An 18,450-nucleotide genomic window follows, 5' to 3' on the forward strand; every position below is an offset into this window, starting at 1 on the left:
AGAGGATTATCTGTGCCAAAATTCTTCCCGTCTAGAAAGTAGATTTTGAAATATCTCACTGGATGATGTTGGTGGCACCTTGGGAAATTATTGAGGATCAACAAAGTCAGAGGGATTCAGCCTTTAGGCAACACATGCCTGCCTGCCTGAAATTCTATTGCAACCCATCTTAGATATTGTGGTGAAATGTTTGACTGACCGACTGACAGACTGAGAAACGATCCTTCAGTCTCGGTCCTAATAAAAATCTTCTTCTGTGTTTTAAAATACAAAATTGACACATATTGTATAATATAGCACATTTTTAAACCTGCAGAGTAGTAAATGATTTCCACTTTTACCACTTGTGATCAGTGAACTTCAAACCGGACCAGACAAAGACAAAGATCTCCGTCTGGTAAATCCATAGCACACAAGGACAGAGGGAAAGGCACGACTTCACTTTGTTTTCTTTTTATTTAAAGACTAATGCAGAGAATCAGATTCTACAGGGGCCATATCATAACCAAAAGAAACAAAAGAAAACATTTACAGAAGGTTCACCGTTTCATCTACACCCATCAGAACCCTTCGTCCGTGTCACTGAACTCCGAACACATTCCCGTGTACAGTGTGTATGTCTGTGTGCATCGTGAAAGTGTATGGATGTCCGTGTCCGTGTCCGTGTGTATACAGTCTCTAATCTATCATTTCTCTTACCGTTATCAACTGTTGTGCTTTAGAAAATTAGTATTTTTTTTTTTACATTTCAGTGAAAATCAGAACATATTTTGCTTGATAAAAATACAAGAAAAAACTCCAGTAGGTATTTAGGAATAACCAAAAAACTCAGTGTTGAAAAGCAAGTGCTGCTGAGAACTGCAATGGACCTTGCATCAAACGTAAGGAAACAAATGAGTGACGTGCCTACAAATGTGATATTTACATGGGTGCTCTGCATATGAGTGTGAAGGTTAAAGTTGGAAGCTCATGATTGCACTGTGCCTCATATTTCACATTCCCTCTCTCTGGAGCGTGGTGTAGCAAAACCAGACCTGGCTCGATATATTTGTAAATGGTCTATGGCGTCTGTTTTTTGATCCTGCTTGGAGTGCAAGATAGGGGGGCGTATCAAAAACAATCCCAGCAGAAAAGTGTACAAAACTCACTTTTCCCGTCTCAAAGTCAAACTCTCTGGCGCTCCCTGTTTTATCATTGAGCTTTGGAAAGCAGAAAAAAAAAAAGACCCATTGAGCAAAATAACATTTTCACCTGCCACAATTTCTGTAATGACATACAAGCTCGAGGAGTGAACAGAAATATTATCAACAAGGTGATCTCGTTATAGTTTTTTTCTCCTGGTTTCTCAGTCCAGTCACTTTATTGCATGTCCCTAGAGGAAAAAGTGCAATCAACGATGAAAGCAATTTTGTCCTCAACCATCGACAAAAATCCAAAGCGCAAACAAAAGAGATAATCCACTGTTTTCTTTGTCGTCACCCTGTTTAGCCATGGTTGGAAAACAAAACAAAATAAGCTAATGGTTTGCACAGCTGATATAAAAGCCAAGCTTTTTTTTAAATTTCTTTTTTTTTTTTATAATAGCTTGGGAATCTGAAACACAATGATCAGGGAGAGAAGGTCGATGACGTGGTTCGAAGCTGTCCTTGCATAGCACAAAGCTGACTACATAAAAGTAAATGTTATTGTTCTTCTAAATGTGCAAAATGCATAACAATAGGTTGATAATACAAACAATATTCATCATCATCTTAGCTAATATCTTCATTAATATAATCAAATACTGTATGCATTATGTATTTTACATATGTATATATATTTTTTCTTCATGATAATAAACATACATACAATAGTTTAGAATTCAAATATCTTTATACAACTCTTCACCCTGAACTTCTGCAGTTCCTTGACCCTCTGCTTGTAGGTAAAGTGGCTGTGAACAGTAGACAGCTGGCGTAAGCCTGCGAAGACGTCTGCCATCAGGGGACAGGTTCAGTATTAGCCATAATGATGATGCAAATCATAACAATAGCAACAACCACCAATGTCTTTTTTTGTTACCCTCTGGCGAAAGTGTGATCTCTTCACCTCAGTGCACAGACACACAGAGAGTCCTTGCATGCTTTTGGCCTGTTCAGTGCCCTGTAAAACATATTCCCCCCAAAAAAAGCACGCCCAGAGCGTATAATGCAATGCAATGCACCCCCACTCTACGGCGAGGAATGTGGAGATTTTGCAGAACAAAGATAAGAGCGGGAGCCAAATGCGTCTGGACCCCGGATGGATGCACAATGCATTGATACTTTGCGTAAAATCTAAATAATTAGTCTGATCTCTATGTACAGCATACTGATGAAACTACAAGTAGGAGGGGTCAATGTAAAGCTACAATGGATATCACCCCCAGACTGAGTGTCAGGTTCAGTTCCTAAGAAAAGCCCTTGCTCATTAATATTGCTACATTAACATAATTTGAAATGGACCGTTCAGAAACCTTAACGTGCCACATCAGAGAAGAAGTGTTTCTCTAAAGTGTGTGTGTGTGTCTTTTCTAGGTTTTAAAGAAGAAAAAAAAGAGCAAGCAATGTTCAAGAGAAAAAAATATATAAAAACGAAAGCATTCTTTTTACATTTGCGTTAGTTTCTGTTGTTTTTTTTTTAACTCGGAAGGGGGATTGACATCATGCTACAAAAATATATTCATCTTCGTCACTATCGTAGAACTACAAGACAAGTCCTCTGTGCGAAACACAGCGCCGGCTAAAGTAAGATTACAGTGCCACTTCGACTCAGCGTCTCCTCCCTCTCTTTGTCTCTTTCTGTCTCTGTCCCTGTCTCTCGCTGTTGCTCACCAACAAGCGGCAACAAATGAGTCCAAACGGCCATGTGATACTGAAGGCAGTGTAGCTGGTACTTTCTGAGTGTTATGTTTTAAACTTTCGGCTGAAGGGAGACACGGTCGGGGGAAACAGTGGGATGGAAAATACGGATTGCGCCATCAATATGCAAAGTAACAGCCATCACACCTTCAACTGGGATATCGGTAAAAAGGCACTTCCTTCTCAGTGTGCCCCACTCGTCTTTAAGCGATGCTAACTGTACTCTGCGATAAATGGCGTTTTTTTAAACGAGGCCGCGTCATAAATAGTTAAAAGCTCAAAAAAACCAAACAAAATAAGTAAATAATACGTGTTTTAATTCTAAATGTAAAATGCACTCCAGGAATTTGAGATGAATTTTCTTTTTTTTTTACATTCTTACTCATAAATAGTCAACCTCAGGTTTACACTGGTGATGTTGTTGTTGCTGTTGTTGCCATCAGTGTACACACAAACACACAGTTGAACAATATTTTACTTCATCGTGAAAGCAGCTTTGAATGGAAACGCTAACTTGGTGAGAAACAGTCACTTAAGCGTGAATTAGATCAGTATATACTCTTTTCGTAGAAAGTATCATAAACAAAAACAAAAAAACAAAATGAAAATAAAATAAAAGTTCACTTTTCCATGTATTCAATAAACATACCCTTTAGTTACATTTTGCAAAGCTTAAACATAATATTGACATCTCTAACACTTGATTATATTTACATTGCTGTGAAAGGAAATTAATATTTTCAATGCTGAGCACAGAGATGATTGGATTTTTAGTATTTTTTTTTTATCCCTAAATAAATGGTGTGTCCACTGAGACATGTTTTATTGCTATTGCAGAAACCCTAACATATCTTTGAAGAATGAAATAATCAACCTCATAAAACATCTACAGAGGATGGAAGATATTTTGACAAAGACCGAGCGTAGCATTTTGCTGCTGATATCAAATAAACTAAGCCATCAGTCAATGTTGATCAGTATTATAAATACATTTTTAACGTAAACGATACGATGCCTTGCCCATGCATATACACAAATATGTTTTCCCGTGTCTGTGATACATGTTTAAATAAAATTGAAAAAAACTTTGAAAGAAACAGAAACAAAAGAAAACAAGTTTGGGTTATGTGCAGTTGTAGAATAGCATTCTCTTGGCTATATATTTATATTAGTATTTTCTTAGTAGCATTGTCCCAGAGCTGAACAACACCCTCTCAAAAGTCAGTTTCGTTTTCGTTCTTTTTTCCCCTTTATTTTCTTTTTTCAAAATCTTCAAAATTTAGGTAAACATAGAAGCAATGCAACGACTGGGAATTCAAACCAGCATGGACACCATGTTTGTCTGAAAATAAACATTTTTTTTTAAGGAGGAATAAGAAAGAAAGTGAAATAATTACAGATATAATTTAAAAGGAATGAAACATGGATTATTGTGGATCCATTCCCTGCAGTTTGGGCTTCTTATTCAAGTAAGTTGCCCAGTAGACCAAGTTAAAGGTTCCAAAGAGCAATGGGAAGGCTATTCTGGCAATCCTGTCTATCTTGCTCACACTGTTAAAGGTTTTCTTGGCCTCTGGAGGTTTGGGCTTTGGCTCCTCCTTGGGCTCGGTTGGGGGCGGCGGTGCGCTTTTGGCAATAGTGGCCAATCCAGGGTCCCTGGCAATATTGGGCGCGAAGGCTGTAGCAGTGGCAGCTGGGTAGGCTGTGGTGTTGTTCTTCTTGAGGAGGGACTCCTTCTTCTTCTTTTGCTGATTTTGTTTTTGTGTGGGAAATATTTGGAAAAAAAAAAAAAAGGACAAAGAGTTCGGGTTAAAGCTTTGACTGTACATGTATATTTGAAATGTTCATTCCTCACCACCACATACAATAGGGTCCACAGTGGTCTTAGACCACTATCCCATTCACTTGAATGGGAACCCGCTGCATTTCTAAATATAAACATTAACCTCAGCAATCTAAGAAATAATATTAAGCCCTATTTATTTTTAAAAAACTGCTGGAGAGTAGGGAGAGTACTGCGCTGCTAACTGTAGCATTGAGACAAGTGGAGCAGAAAGCACAAGATGAACACTAAACTATTCATGTTCATGTCATGCTACTGAAATTGCATTTTCTATGAGATGAGCTTGCGACAACAACTAAATGTTCCCTGCCTCGGCCTTGCTCCCTCTGCAGCTAAGTGCTAACTCTCCCGGTGCAACATTTTAAACAGGACTCCATACATGTAATTTTTAACATTTATTTTCTGTGACTGGTGTCAGGTCTTATTAGGAGTTCATCCACTTCCTGGAAACACAGCCACGTGCCATACAGTATAACCGCAACAAGCCATAGTATGTTTGTTTGTTTGTTTTCTCTATGTTTGTAGGTAGACATTACAAAAGAGTTGCCTCACATACCTTCTCTGGTACCACACTTTTTCCATCCCAGGCGTAACCCCTCTTGGTGAAGTAGTTGACTGTGGCAAACTCGATGAGGGCCGAGAAGACGAATGCATAGCAGACAGCGATGAACCAATCCATAGCTGTGGCATAGGCCACTTTAGGGAGAGAGTTCCTGGCACTGATACTGAGTGTGGTCATGGTCAGGACAGTGGTCACTCCTGCAGGGAAATACAAAGATCGATACATGATTAGCAAATCTAAGATCATATGGCTGCTATCGGTACTCACCTGTGTATCATAAGTGTATGAAGATCAAATAGGTGAAGTATGTTAACACTCCATATTATATAAAAATATCTGAAACCCCTTTAAAATTGGTTTCTGGAGACGTCCAGCCTTGTGAATTTCATAACATAAAAACATTTCTAGAGGAGTGATGTGCCATAAAAGGGAATTTACTGTTGACATAAGCTACCGTTTGGCAGTAAATTCAAAGTATTTATATGCAGCATTGGGGAAGGTACCATGATATAGGGACGTCATATTGTGCATGGAAAGTGTTTTTATATATATTAATAAATCCAATGAGCCTGCAGTTCACTCACATTAATCTGTGTGAGCACTCTTGCAGCTTGTGCTTTTAATAGACTCGGAAAGGTAGAGATCTCTGCAGATGCAGCTTAGAGATGCAGTTGCCTCAGAGATGCTGCTGCTGATTATCAGGAGAGAAAAATAGGCTTTCTCTCTTAATTTGACCTCCACACCAGCGGCAAAGCATCCGCAATAAAATAAATCAGAGTAAACAATCTTTGTCCGAAGTGCCTGATATAAGGAGTGCATGCCCGTCCTGGAAAATGAAGTGCAACATTAGCTACTGGAAGCTAAGACCCTGCACAGAGAAGGAGAAGAACTGGGTCAGAGCACAGCTAACAATGCGGCGCTCATCACAGAACAGGCTACTGCAGATGTTTACACACCAAATAACATCAGCCTAAGGAGCAATCACTCCACCGATTCAGCCTGGGCTATCATGTGGGGAGGTGAAGAACAGCTGGCTCCAACAGGAACTATGAAAAATGCAGAGAGGAGCCTCCCACACACATGCTGTGTGTGCAGAAAGATGTTTATGTACAGTACACACACATGTACATGATAGCCCCACACACACACTGTAATGTTGAAAAGATCCAAAGAAACGTCTGCTAATCCGCTTCTTACGATTTATTTTAAACATCAAAGGATGATCGTGTCTTTCTCTCAATTCTGAGCAAACTTTTCAACCTTAAACTTTCAATGTGACTTTTCAATCCTCTGTTGATCCAGACAATCAAGTGAACTCTGATATTAAAGAAAATCTTCTTCTGATTCAAATATGAGAAAAAAGGAGGCCACCCTGCAAGAGGCTTGACGGGAACAGCTAACAACTGAAATGAAAAACTACCTCTGTGAAGAATATTGCTCAATATCTCCAATGACTATATCAGACAGTTGTTTATTCAACTGTCAGTCAGTGCTGTTATGATCTATTTATCACAACCGCTCCTCTCTGTCAGTGTTCCCTTCCATTCACTTGATTGTTACGACTTTTCTTTGGTTCAAACTTTCTCGGTTTTGTCATGTTTGTGGCGAACTAACCATCAATTCATGCGCCGACTCTCCTGCCTCTGAAATGCCTCAGAGAAAGCTGCTTAACTTGATATGACTAATTCTACAGCTGCCTTTTTCTAATTTGCAGACCATCGGCTTTCAATTGTTTACAAAGAGTTTGTATCAAACAGCAGCTGCAACATGGTGACCCTGTTATATTTGCTCAGCAGAATCCACACTAGTTTCAAGAGATTCAAGTTTCAAAAGACAGTGGATTATATTCACTTACAGTTATGTAATGTTTCTGTTATTGTCTCCACCACCTCCAAACTGCAAACACAGCTAATACTAAGTTATTACACGCGTCCTCAAATGTTACCGTTCCCCCTCAGATTCACGGACTCTTCCTCCTCTGTTCTGCTGAAGTGTTAAGAGATGAATCACTGACTCCTCATCCTCCCACTCCCTTTTCACATGATTTTGGCATTGCTGACTCTGGTGCGGTGACATGAAGCATAAAGGATGAGTATTATGTTCTCATTAGTCAGAGCCAGATAAATGATTGGCCATTAGCCATAAGCCAACAAGACACCTCCGATGGATTCACTGCATCTGAATATTAGGTACATCGGGTGCGTGACCATACATTCCTGGTGTTCGTTATGTCTTCGGGGGAAGAACAAAGTAGGTCAAAGATATTTTATTCTGAAATAATTTGTTGTTGAAATTTTCATTGCATGGTCTTTAAAAAAAAGGTCTCTGGTAGATAGTCAGTTTAAACGAACTGAAAAAAGGACAGAAGGAGGAATAATTAAGAGGAACACATACTACAACTGCGCTGAGCACAGCTTGAACAAATGAAAAAATATAAATTATGATTCCAATTAAATATCCTCAACGCAGCTCAGCCTCCTGCGTATGTGCACAGATGGAGAGGGAGGATGTGCAGGATAAAGGTAGCCGCTGTTGAATTCAGACACTGAGGTGTAAAGCCTGAAAGTCATTTTTATGCTACAGTGACTGTAATAATACTGTCATGTGATGTCACAGAATCCACACCTTGTTCTGCGACCCACCCACTGCTAAGTAGGGCATTGACTGGTTTGTTGATGCATTGTTGTGGGGGTGCATGGCAGCAGGAGATATGGAAATATTAAGTCATGCTTACTCATGTATTCATACCAGATTTCCATATACCCCTCTATCTCAGCTCGGAATTATGTTCACATGAAGCTAATTTGCTCGAGATAAATGAGGAAATGCGCGCAGCTTTTTAAACAAAATGCAAAACATTAATATTGTTCTGTTCGCTGAGACGATTTGTTTTCTACATCCTACAACAACAAAAAAATTATCTCACGCTGCGCTTAACACGGGCAGAAATCCAAACAGTGGAGCCGCCTGAAAATGTTCCAATACCTCTCATTGTCTCTTTGTCCTGATCATGTGCGCTCCCCACAATATCTATGACAAGGGGAAGTTGATGCCATTTTAAGTTTGACAGCAGCGTGTTAAGATTTCTGCGACATTAGCATCAAGGTGTCACTGCTTTATGAGGCGAGTGCCAGAATAGTCTCCGTTGGAGCCGAGCCAGTGCGGAGTGATTTCGCCGGCAATTATGCATACTCATGGCCTCGGCAGGTGCCGGAGCACAAAAGAGACAGCTCGCATTCCGTGCCACTGTCCTTGTGGACCACAGAGGTATAAGAAAGATGAAGTATTCAAAGGGACAGCTGTTATTGGGAACAACTAGAAAATCTATATATATGTCCAGCGGAGGATGAAAGCATGTATAAGAATTTATAGAGACATGTGAGGTGGAGTAGAAAAGGTATAAACGACGGTGAATGAAAGGGGAGTTATCACATTATGGTGTTTAACCTGTATTTTGTTTGCCCCGTAAATCAGTTCATTTTAGTGGGGGGATGATGAAGGCAGCTCCACTGGGTATTACACAAGTCCTTATGAAAGAGCCCAGATGCTTGGAATCATATATACTTTACTGTGTTTGACAAGCTCTGTTGTCATGGAAACAAGTCTTCCACCTCCTCCAACGTCTTAATACCACGAGAGAAGGAAAAAACGTTTTAAAATGTTCAAAGCTTTGTCATGTGCACACTGAGGGTTTTTTTTCTTTCTGTGTGTATCTTTTACAATCATCTGCATGTACATGTGTGTGTGTGTACAGGTGGACAGCCAGGTTTGTGTTTCCCGTCGCCCCCTGTGTGTCCGTCCAGTGACAGCTCTGCTTAGGAATCATTTAGAACACGAGTGGGTTGATTCATTAGAACATGACTCCAGAGCTGGGTTTAAATGACTCCATTTGACATGTTGTAACTAATAGACTTGAGGCTTTGAGGGCTGTTAATGAACAAAGTCACTGATCTGGAAAGTTCTAACTGGATTAATAGTGGAGTAACTCAATTCTGGAAAGTCCCTTCCACTCAATTTAGCTCAGTGTGCACAATCAGCCACACTTGATTTATACGATACATATCTTCTAATACGATTTTAGCCTGTGTTTGTGGATTCACTCTCAGATACACATATATATATATATATAAAATAGGAAACGATCGTTGGAGAAAGATGGTGCGAGAATGCAAATATGGGGAAATTAAATTGTAGATTAAAGGTGATAAATAACAAGGTGAGGCAGACACATCACTGCAGCCTCAGCAAAGGAACAGTTTACACGGCTAAATGTTGGAAAACAGCCCAATATGCATTCTTATAGAATAACAGGAAGAACATTTTCAGTTTCTGACACAATAAAGTGAAGCGTGTAGAGTTCTGATGTAACGTCAGTCAGGCTGATCAGTCTGATGGAGTTTTAGTGCTCAACTGTCTTTAGAAGCCTGTGGATCAGAAGATGAATTGCTCCAGACATAGATAAAAAATAAATTAATGGACTCAACTTTGTTTGTCCTCTAGGGTCAAACTAAATTTTTCAGCATATGGTGCAAAGTCATTTTTTAAATTTGCTATTAATATAATTAATCGCTCCTATTATACAGTGATTGCTCTGATTGACAATCCCTCAATGACAGGCTTCAGCTAATCTGACCGATCTCAGGCAAACTCCACTGCTCAGCAACTGGACCACGGCCAAACCGCAGACACGTCTTTGTGGGGAAGAGTGAGCTTTCAGGAAAATGTCTGCACTCTCTCGCTCTCTCTCTCTTTCTCTCTTTTTCTCTCTCTCTCTTTCTCTCCCTCTGCTCCAATTCCTCCTGATTCCAGACAGAATTTTGCCTCTGACAATGTTTTGGCTGAGTCGGCAATACATCAATCTTGACAATTAAAATCTGGGATGAGGTCAAATGTGCGTGGGGGAGCGGGACGTCTGCTCATTCAAAGACCACATATGCTTTTTATAATCCAGTATCAAGGCAGGTTGCTAAGGAGCCCTGTGATAAAGTTGCTGTAATTGAACTATGTGGCACGCACCACTGCTCCTGAACAATGATGGCACCGATAATACCTGCCATGCATTTGCAGAGATGGAAGAAGGAATGCCAGAGCCTGTAAGAAAGCTTTTAGAAGTCGCTGGGGTGACTGCACAACTGCAGGACTATCAATTCAATTCAATTCAGTTTTTATTTGTATGGCGCCAAATCACAACACATATTATCCCAAAGCACTTTACATAGGGAGGTCAAGAACTTGCATTGTTATAGAGAAATCCATATTTCCCACAATGTGTGAGCATGCACTTAGCCACACTGGAGGAAAAAAAAATTCCTTTAAAAGGTACTCAAGAAAGGTTGAAATACTGAAATATTGATTATTAAAATGTTCCATCTTGAGCTCCACTATCTTTCTACTTACTAAACCTTAACCATTTTCTAAGAGCCGCCTTAACGTATCCGTTAAAGAAATACTACGCTATTTTAATTGTTTGTATTAATTTTGGGGAACACTATCCTATCACGATTTCTCATTGTAAAAATGTTGTGTTGGCACTAAACACTTCAATATAAAAGTCAGGTGCACAAAAGTGGCATTTTTATAGGGTTCCCTGCATATACCTGTAAATCTCTTTTCCAGGATTTGTGCTTTTATGGGAACATGTGGACGATCAGCTGGATCTCACGCTAATACCTCAGTGAGTGCAGCAGCAGCGTTGTATCTTGTATCCTAAGTACAGTTGATGAATGAACACGGCGAGGGTGGTTGGGAGTTGTCAAGCAACTTTTCATTTTCCTCTCAACTGGTCCCAGGGGAGAAGCTGTCTTTGTTGCACGTCTGTCAACATCTCCCCGCAGTGCTGTGGCTACTCATTAATGCAGGCCTTATCAATAACTGAAGCCTCAGGAGGGAGGGGGGGGCGACTGAGAGGCACAATATCTTCAGCTACGTCACCTTTGATTTGCATAAGTGAAGAAACAAATTGACGTCTTGATTGGCAGTTGAATTAAATGAGTGTTCCAGCGCCACAGCCTTGGCACACACACACACACACACACACACACACACACACACACAACACAACACACACACACACACACACACAGCACTGTGTCACCGAGTAATCATTAATTTTAATGCGCACCCACTGGCAAACAACCAACATGTGCACATATAGCTAACATATATATATATCTGATGACTACCACACACGCTCACATTTGTGTACATACACATCCAGGACACTCACACACACAGACACACACACAGGGTGTCGCTCCTTAATGAGCTGGTACATTAAACAGCATCATGGGAGAACCAATAAATACCCAGTCAATCGCTCTCAAAGTGGGGAGAAGGAGGCAATCTTGTCCCTGACAGCTTAGAGACGGAGAGGGGGAGTCGGGGGAATGGAGAGCGGGGGGGGAGGGAGGAGAACCGAGCTTCATATCAGTGCCATCAGTGGCTGTTTCCTTTTCGCTTTTCATTTGGACTGCAAATAAAAAAATTGCCAACAGTTTTCCAGTACACCGAACTAGCCATGAACTAATCAGCCTTTTAATCGGCACAATGATAAATAAGATAACTCTACCCACTGCTGTGTTTTCAAATTGCCTATTCATCTACAGGGCAGGCTTGAGGAGAAGATTTAGTGCAGAGGCTGTGCTTCATAGTCACATAATGTAATTTAAACTGTGTTCTCGATGCTTTGTTTGTGCATGTTGGCAGGGGGGGGGTCTCTGTCAGCATCGAACATCTGTGTTGAGAATGTAAACCTGATCACATCTGTAGCAATAAGACAATACAAACAGTATAATATTACAGTGGCTGCCTGTTTATTATTAGTAGCGGTGCACTATGTGATGCATTGATATTGTGTTGTGCTGAAATGAAAACAAGGAGAAACCAAGCTGTGAATACGTGTCTGCTGGAGGAGTGATTACAGTGCATGTGTGGAGTTTAGTCATTGCTCCTGTGGTAAATATATATTATATAAAAGAGACATATTTTCTTTCAGGTGCAATTTTCCTCGTAGGTTTTTGTTTGTTCCCCTGCAGTCTGTCCTTTATTCTGCGGGTATGGAATATATGTAACATCTTTGGTTTCCTCCACATATTTGTTCTCATAATGAGTCTTTATCACTTCGTGTCTTTGTGGAGCTGCTCTTGATTAATTTTTGGCATCGCAGGGTGCCACAGCCCTTGCACATTATTTTGCAACGTGAAGGCAAGATGGAGTTGTGTTATTGGAGGACAGTGGTGAAATGAAAAATGGTGTTATGAAGGGAGAAGAGGGTTTTTTCATCAGTGATGGATTTTAAAACTTATTTTCCCTTTGAAGATTTAATTAATGATCATCATGGGCACGGGGTAATGCTTGTCCCCATTCCTCACAGCGAATCCTCCATAATAAAAATTCTCATTAATTTCATCATTTATCAAAAAGCGTTTGCTTACCTAATAATTTCCGACAGAGCAAAAGCACTGGATGACAAGACATTAAGTTGGGACTCTTATTAAATTCCCATTTGCCCACACGTCAAATGAGAAGCATTTTGTCTGAATATCCATTCAATCATCCATGTAGATGTAATTAATGGAATTCATATGGAGGCAGTGCTGATCTGCTTATCATTTTGGTTCTGTGGTGTATTGAACCAATTGTATTTTCTCTGTGCATAAGAGGTAATAATTAAGCGATATATTTATAACAGTACCTGTAATAACAGTATGTGATTTATTATTTATCTCTGTGTGTATTTAACCTTGTGTTATGGTAAACCCCAATGTGAATGCAACTAAATTAAACTTAGACTTGTTCTGTGCTGGGAATGTGACTGTGTCAGACATTATTCAGAAAATCATTACATTTGCTATCATGTATATGATGATGTGCCTTTCTGAAAGGGGGCCCGACGCTACATCAGGTGTTATTTGTGTCGATCAGCGTCGGGAAACCGTTCCTGCCGAGCCGTTAGCCGCCTGTTTCACATTTCTGACATCTCTCTGCCTCATGTCGTAGTCATTGAATGTTCAAAGCGCCATTTACAAGCGCCGCTCTCAAAAATAATCAGTAAATGCAGCAGGGGCAACGTCACAACAAGACAAATGGAGGCAGAGGTGGCTGGGAAACATTTCCCCTTCATACACAACAATCATTTCAAGAAGTGGGACCACAGTAAACATTAACCTCGATCCAACATGAACACCCGGCGCAATATTTCTGTGTTGACACTGAATGCTTCCTGGTCGCTTGTTATTTAAGTTGACTTTTGAATATGATTCATCAAGACGGTCTGTAACATGAAGACATACTGCACATAGGCAATGCATGAGCCTCTGTGACGAGACAGCTCAGTGTACCCTGCCATCCTAATGGTGCGAGACACATGTACACTTGCTTTATATGCCACATAAATCTTTGACACAGATGATAGTTTAAGGATTAAGATGGCGATTAAAGATCCGGATTGCCTGCTGTGTCTTTTAAACGATTCATTTAAATCGGTATTGACATTGTAACCTCTTTGAGGAACAGGCTCATTCATCTGCCGTCTCAGATGATGCATATTAATCACGTGAATGACCTACCTAGTGCACCTGGAAGTTGCAGCGGTGCAGTGTCTTCATGAAAGCATGTACATGTGGTTATTCAACTGTGTGTGTGTGTGTGTGTGTGTGTGTGTGTGTGTGTGTGTGTGTGTGTGTGTGTGTGTGTGTGTGTGTGTGTGTGCGCGCACGCTTGTAATCTCGTGAAGCAGAACCAGCAGTGATAGCATGAGGGACACACACATGCCCTAGATAGTTGTTTGAACCTAATCTAGGCCATCCTCATTTCCCCTCGACACGTGATGAGCACCGCAGGTAGCAAGCTGTGGCGCACACACACACACACAGATTAAAACACTCACAAATAAACACTAAAAACGACACCAAAACATTGCAGGAAGCATATATTAAAAAAATAAAAATGCTGCATGCCGCAGAGCCGCAAAATCTAGTGCCTGTATAACGTTTTCGGGAAAGCTCTGGATGTTGTGGGCCAGGGGAGACACTGACATACATGAGAAGAGCAGGAAGAAAGAGGGAGAGCGCTAGAGAGCGAGAGAGCGAGAGAGAGAGAGAGAGAGAGAGAGAGAGAGAGACAGAGAGAAAAGAAGAAAGAGTGTATGGTGAGGTAACTCAAGGACATTCTGCCTGCTGCTGTGCTTTGCTGCTACAGAGCATGCTGCAGACTAGCAAAAGCTTTCCTTTTGGGCAGTATTATGTAAGACCTCAGTGTGACAGACAGACAGATACACACCACGTACACAGCCACACGGACACACACAGATACATACGAACACTCATGCCCAAGCACACACACACAACACACACATAGGCCAATCGCTGTGCGCGCACACACACACACACACAAATGCATAAATAGACCCACAGTGACAAATTCATCGCACACGCAGGAGGGCACAAACACACACACTTGTTGACACGCATTCAGAGCACGTACATCTAAATTCACAGTGAGTCTTGTGCTTGAAATTCTGCTGCAGCCAGCGCCACGATTGATTAGAGCTTGCGTTCCCCTCATTGGTGCAGAGTAAGAACAGAATCAAAAAATACCGTGCGGTAAGAATGTGTCAATCCGTTTCCTTCTAAAATGTAATATCCTTTGAGGCAACAGTTTGAAATTTGGGCCACAACTCTTATTAGATTATTTCCAGAGACTTGGATGAGAAGGCTGATTCTCCTCTGTCATCACTGTGTGGTTGCCAGGCAACCAGCAGTGACACCGTGAAGTCACCGTGCCCCGGCAAAGCTTAGTAAGAAATCTTACAGCATCTTGTCCTTTTTGTAATTTTCTCTTTGAGACACAACGTGTTAATCAGTACGATTTAGAGGTGTTGGTATCTTTGAGCTGTTGTCTGAGCCAGGATATAGATCACCTCCTCTTGTCCATAATGCTGTGCTTGGTCAGTCACTGGTGCTCATCTACTAAGATCTACTAAAGCAAATACAAGTATTTTCCAAAATGTTGGGATATTCTTTCAAATCTATGCTTTTTGTCCGTATCAGAGATTCATTCTTAGCGATTCATTCTTCAGTGATCACACTCTTTGCTTTTCCTTGATTGTCACTCATCAAGTCGTCAAACTCAATCAATATTCTGTCGTATCATCAGGGAACAGACAACAGGGCCCGGCCTGTTTTTTTTTTCCAGGGGCAGCCTCCTCCTCACAAACAAGTCTTTGCTAACAGATGCAAATGTATTGTTCACACTGTAGCAGCGACACACAGCATAAACAATATAAAGCTGCACACAACTCGTATTCCAATGTATGTGGAGAAGATGTGTATCTCACAGTTTCTTCTATTGAATCCAACGTCAAGCGTCACCAGTATTTCATTTTGACATTCAAAATGTGTGATACAGTCATTTGTCTTTGGATCTAAAATCCAAATACAGTCTGAGGACACCATGTTATAACCAAGATACCATCTCTATGTATGCAGTGAATATGTAACAGTGTCTTCTGCTGATAAAAGAAATTGATGCAATCTTCTTAGAATGCAAACCAGTGATACTTGGTTTTAAATAATAATAATAGTATATTTCAACTATATCCCACTTATTATGCTTTAAATGAAGATTAATAACTCAACATTCTATGACATGTCTAGTGTGTCCTCATCACTTGACAGTTTATTAGGTACACCTAACTATAATACAGTAAAATACAACAGTCCTGCAACAGATCCTCCCTTTATGAAGGTTATAATTCTAAACTCTAATAAGTTTTTACTGGAGCAGCTTTAGAGCGGTGTTGATTGAACTGTAAGATCATTGTGGAGGCTGCAGTGTGTTGCAAAGTGCAAAGGGTGTTCCAGTTATTTTGTCCACCCCATTTATATCAATAAGGGTAGGCTACAGAACAGAAACACCTCTCTGTATATTGCAATAAAAGTTTGACAGCAGCACAAACTAGATAATCTAAAATGATGTACGGTTGAATCAACACCTCCCTAAAACAATTTCAATAAATAGCTGAACATTATAACCTTCACGCAGGTCGGATTTATTGTAGTACTATAGCAACAGACTGCATTATTTTTAGCTAGGCGTTTATAATATACTGCCAAATGTGCGTACTGTATATTCCACATTGATTTTTCCCAGAACAGATCTGAAACCTTCTGGTGATGAGTTCCCTTTCGTTACCCTTCAGATGTATGAAAGCGAAGCGAGCCGACGACTCACCAAAGACAGTCCTGGCAGGGACGGACTCTCTGTTGAGCCAGAACGACACTTGGGAGAGGATGACAGTCATGATGCAGGGCAGATATGTTTGGATCACAAAGTAACCAATTTTCCTCTTCAGGTGGAAGTGGGTTGTCATCACGACGTATTCTCCTGCGGACAGCAGACGAGACAGAGAGTCAGGACCAATGCACAGACAAACCTTTCTTACCGTCACAATATATATCCATATACCTGTCCCCGCAGTGTATTGTTTTTCTAAATTGTTTGTTGTGTTGCGGCATTCAGTTGTATTGTAGTTGAGATTTATCGGCACAGTTGTGGGCGTCGTTTGTTCAACAAACTCGATACCCTGGCATGATCCATTTCATCAGTGTATACAGGCGCGGTCGCAGAGAGACTGCAACACTCCCAGGAACAGCACTGGGGGTTTTCATCTGGATATAACAATATGCTGGTTTTGAGCTTTTCCAGAGACACATTTGTAACCGTATCAATGAAAATAGATGCACTCACACATCAACAAGGCTTATTCAATGACACTTGGAAGATACAGCGTCTTGGGAGCTTGGTAATAATAAAGCAAAGCGTGAATTGGGGGGGATAGGGCTGTTTAACGCATTGCTCTCTGCAAACAGGTCACCCATTTTATGCCGTCACAATTTTTTTCCAGTATCAATGGACCAAATAGAGGAGGAGGTGTAAAAAAGATGTAATGGCCAGTGGGGAAATTATGAATCTGGGACATAGCTCCGCATCAGTGTTGCAACAAAGCAATGTCAGATGACCTGATGCAGCGTTTACAAACTTTGCAGTTTCAGATCATTCATTTGTGCAGAGATCATTGACCCTAGGATTTTTTTTTTTTGTGACCATTGAAAAAGACTCTGCAGCGTAAACACAATGTCATAAATGTTTAAATTCAATTAAAAAGGGTTATGGTAACCTACCCGTGCTGGACTGCACCACACCAGAGTCCACACTCTGTCCCATCAGATCGTACTGGTTTAACCTGGACCCATCCTCTGCCACCACCACAGACTGGGCAGCTCCTCTGGTCCACACGTACACCACCTCTGCTCGAGTGTAGGCGTCTGAACAGAGAGAAAAACGTTGAGAAATGATTTTGTTTCCGGTTGCCTCGTGTCATGTGTTGCCTCGCAGGTTTATATTTTTGGAGCGTCTAGGGATGCCAGGTGGAAAAAGAAAGGCACATCAGAAATCAGGTCTCCCACTAAACTCCTCTGGTTTTGTCTTCCCTCATCTCATTTTGTCTCTCATCTTGTCGAATCTTCTCTCATCCCCGCGCTCCCTGTCTTGTCTCATTTGCTGTTTAAGCACATTATTCCCGTCCCTCACCTTGCTCCCGTGTCTCATCTCTGTTTATCTCATCTCGTTTCCTTATCTAAACTCGTGTGTTTGTGTTTCTTGTCAAACACTTTCTGATTTTGTGATGTGACGCGATGTCATGTCACATCGCGTCATTCAATCAGCTCGTAGGAAAACAAACAAACAACCTCCCCACAGGACAACATGACCTCCAAACAGCCAAGTCAGTCTTCCGCTCCCTCCGGCCACCCAACCTGTCAGAGCTGCGGTGTGGCCGGACCACTGCAGAGGAAAGGATGGCTCGACTGCAGACTGCAGCATAAGGGAGAGAGAGCTCATCACTGAAATATTTAGGGAGTGAGTTCAATTTAAAGGAGGTTGAAGCCCGGTCCGCTCACTCACGCTGTGCAGCTGTCTGCAGGACGGCACTGGGACATTAACTTTTCTGTTCCTGCTCTCCAGCTTTCTACCTCCCCAGTTCCTCCTCTCGTTCTCTATTCTCATCTCCGCCCTCCATCACTCTATTTCTTGTTGTGGATGTTGCAGGGTTAGGGGGTAGCTGTCAGCGGTGAGCAGCTGGTGCGATGCTCTGGAAATATATGGGA

At 41.1% G+C, this 18,450-nt stretch overlaps 1 protein-coding gene across 6 annotated transcripts in view; it reads right to left on the reverse strand.

Moving 5' to 3' along the window:
• Positions 1-437: 437 nt before the first annotated feature.
• gabra1 (gamma-aminobutyric acid type A receptor subunit alpha1) overlaps positions 438-18,450 on the reverse strand; it is a 29,423-nt gene continuing 11,410 nt past the window's right edge. For all 6 annotated transcript variants that reach the window (XM_035179541.2, XM_035179543.2, XM_035179546.2 and 3 more), the window contains exons 7-10: positions 17,467-17,610; positions 16,517-16,669; positions 5,279-5,481; positions 438-4,627 (exon numbers count right to left, since the gene is read on the reverse strand). In XM_035179541.2, coding sequence (XP_035035432.1) covers positions 4,307-4,627; positions 5,279-5,481; positions 16,517-16,669; positions 17,467-17,610 — 821 coding nt within the window. In that variant the 3' untranslated portion in view covers positions 438-4,306. The remainder of the gene's footprint in view (positions 4,628-5,278; positions 5,482-16,516; positions 16,670-17,466; positions 17,611-18,450) is intronic.

The sequence above is a fragment of the Hippoglossus stenolepis genome, chromosome 15 (assembly GCF_022539355.2).
Source record: "Hippoglossus stenolepis isolate QCI-W04-F060 chromosome 15, HSTE1.2, whole genome shotgun sequence".
NCBI classification, from domain to species: Eukaryota; Metazoa; Chordata; class Actinopteri; order Pleuronectiformes; family Pleuronectidae; genus Hippoglossus; species Hippoglossus stenolepis.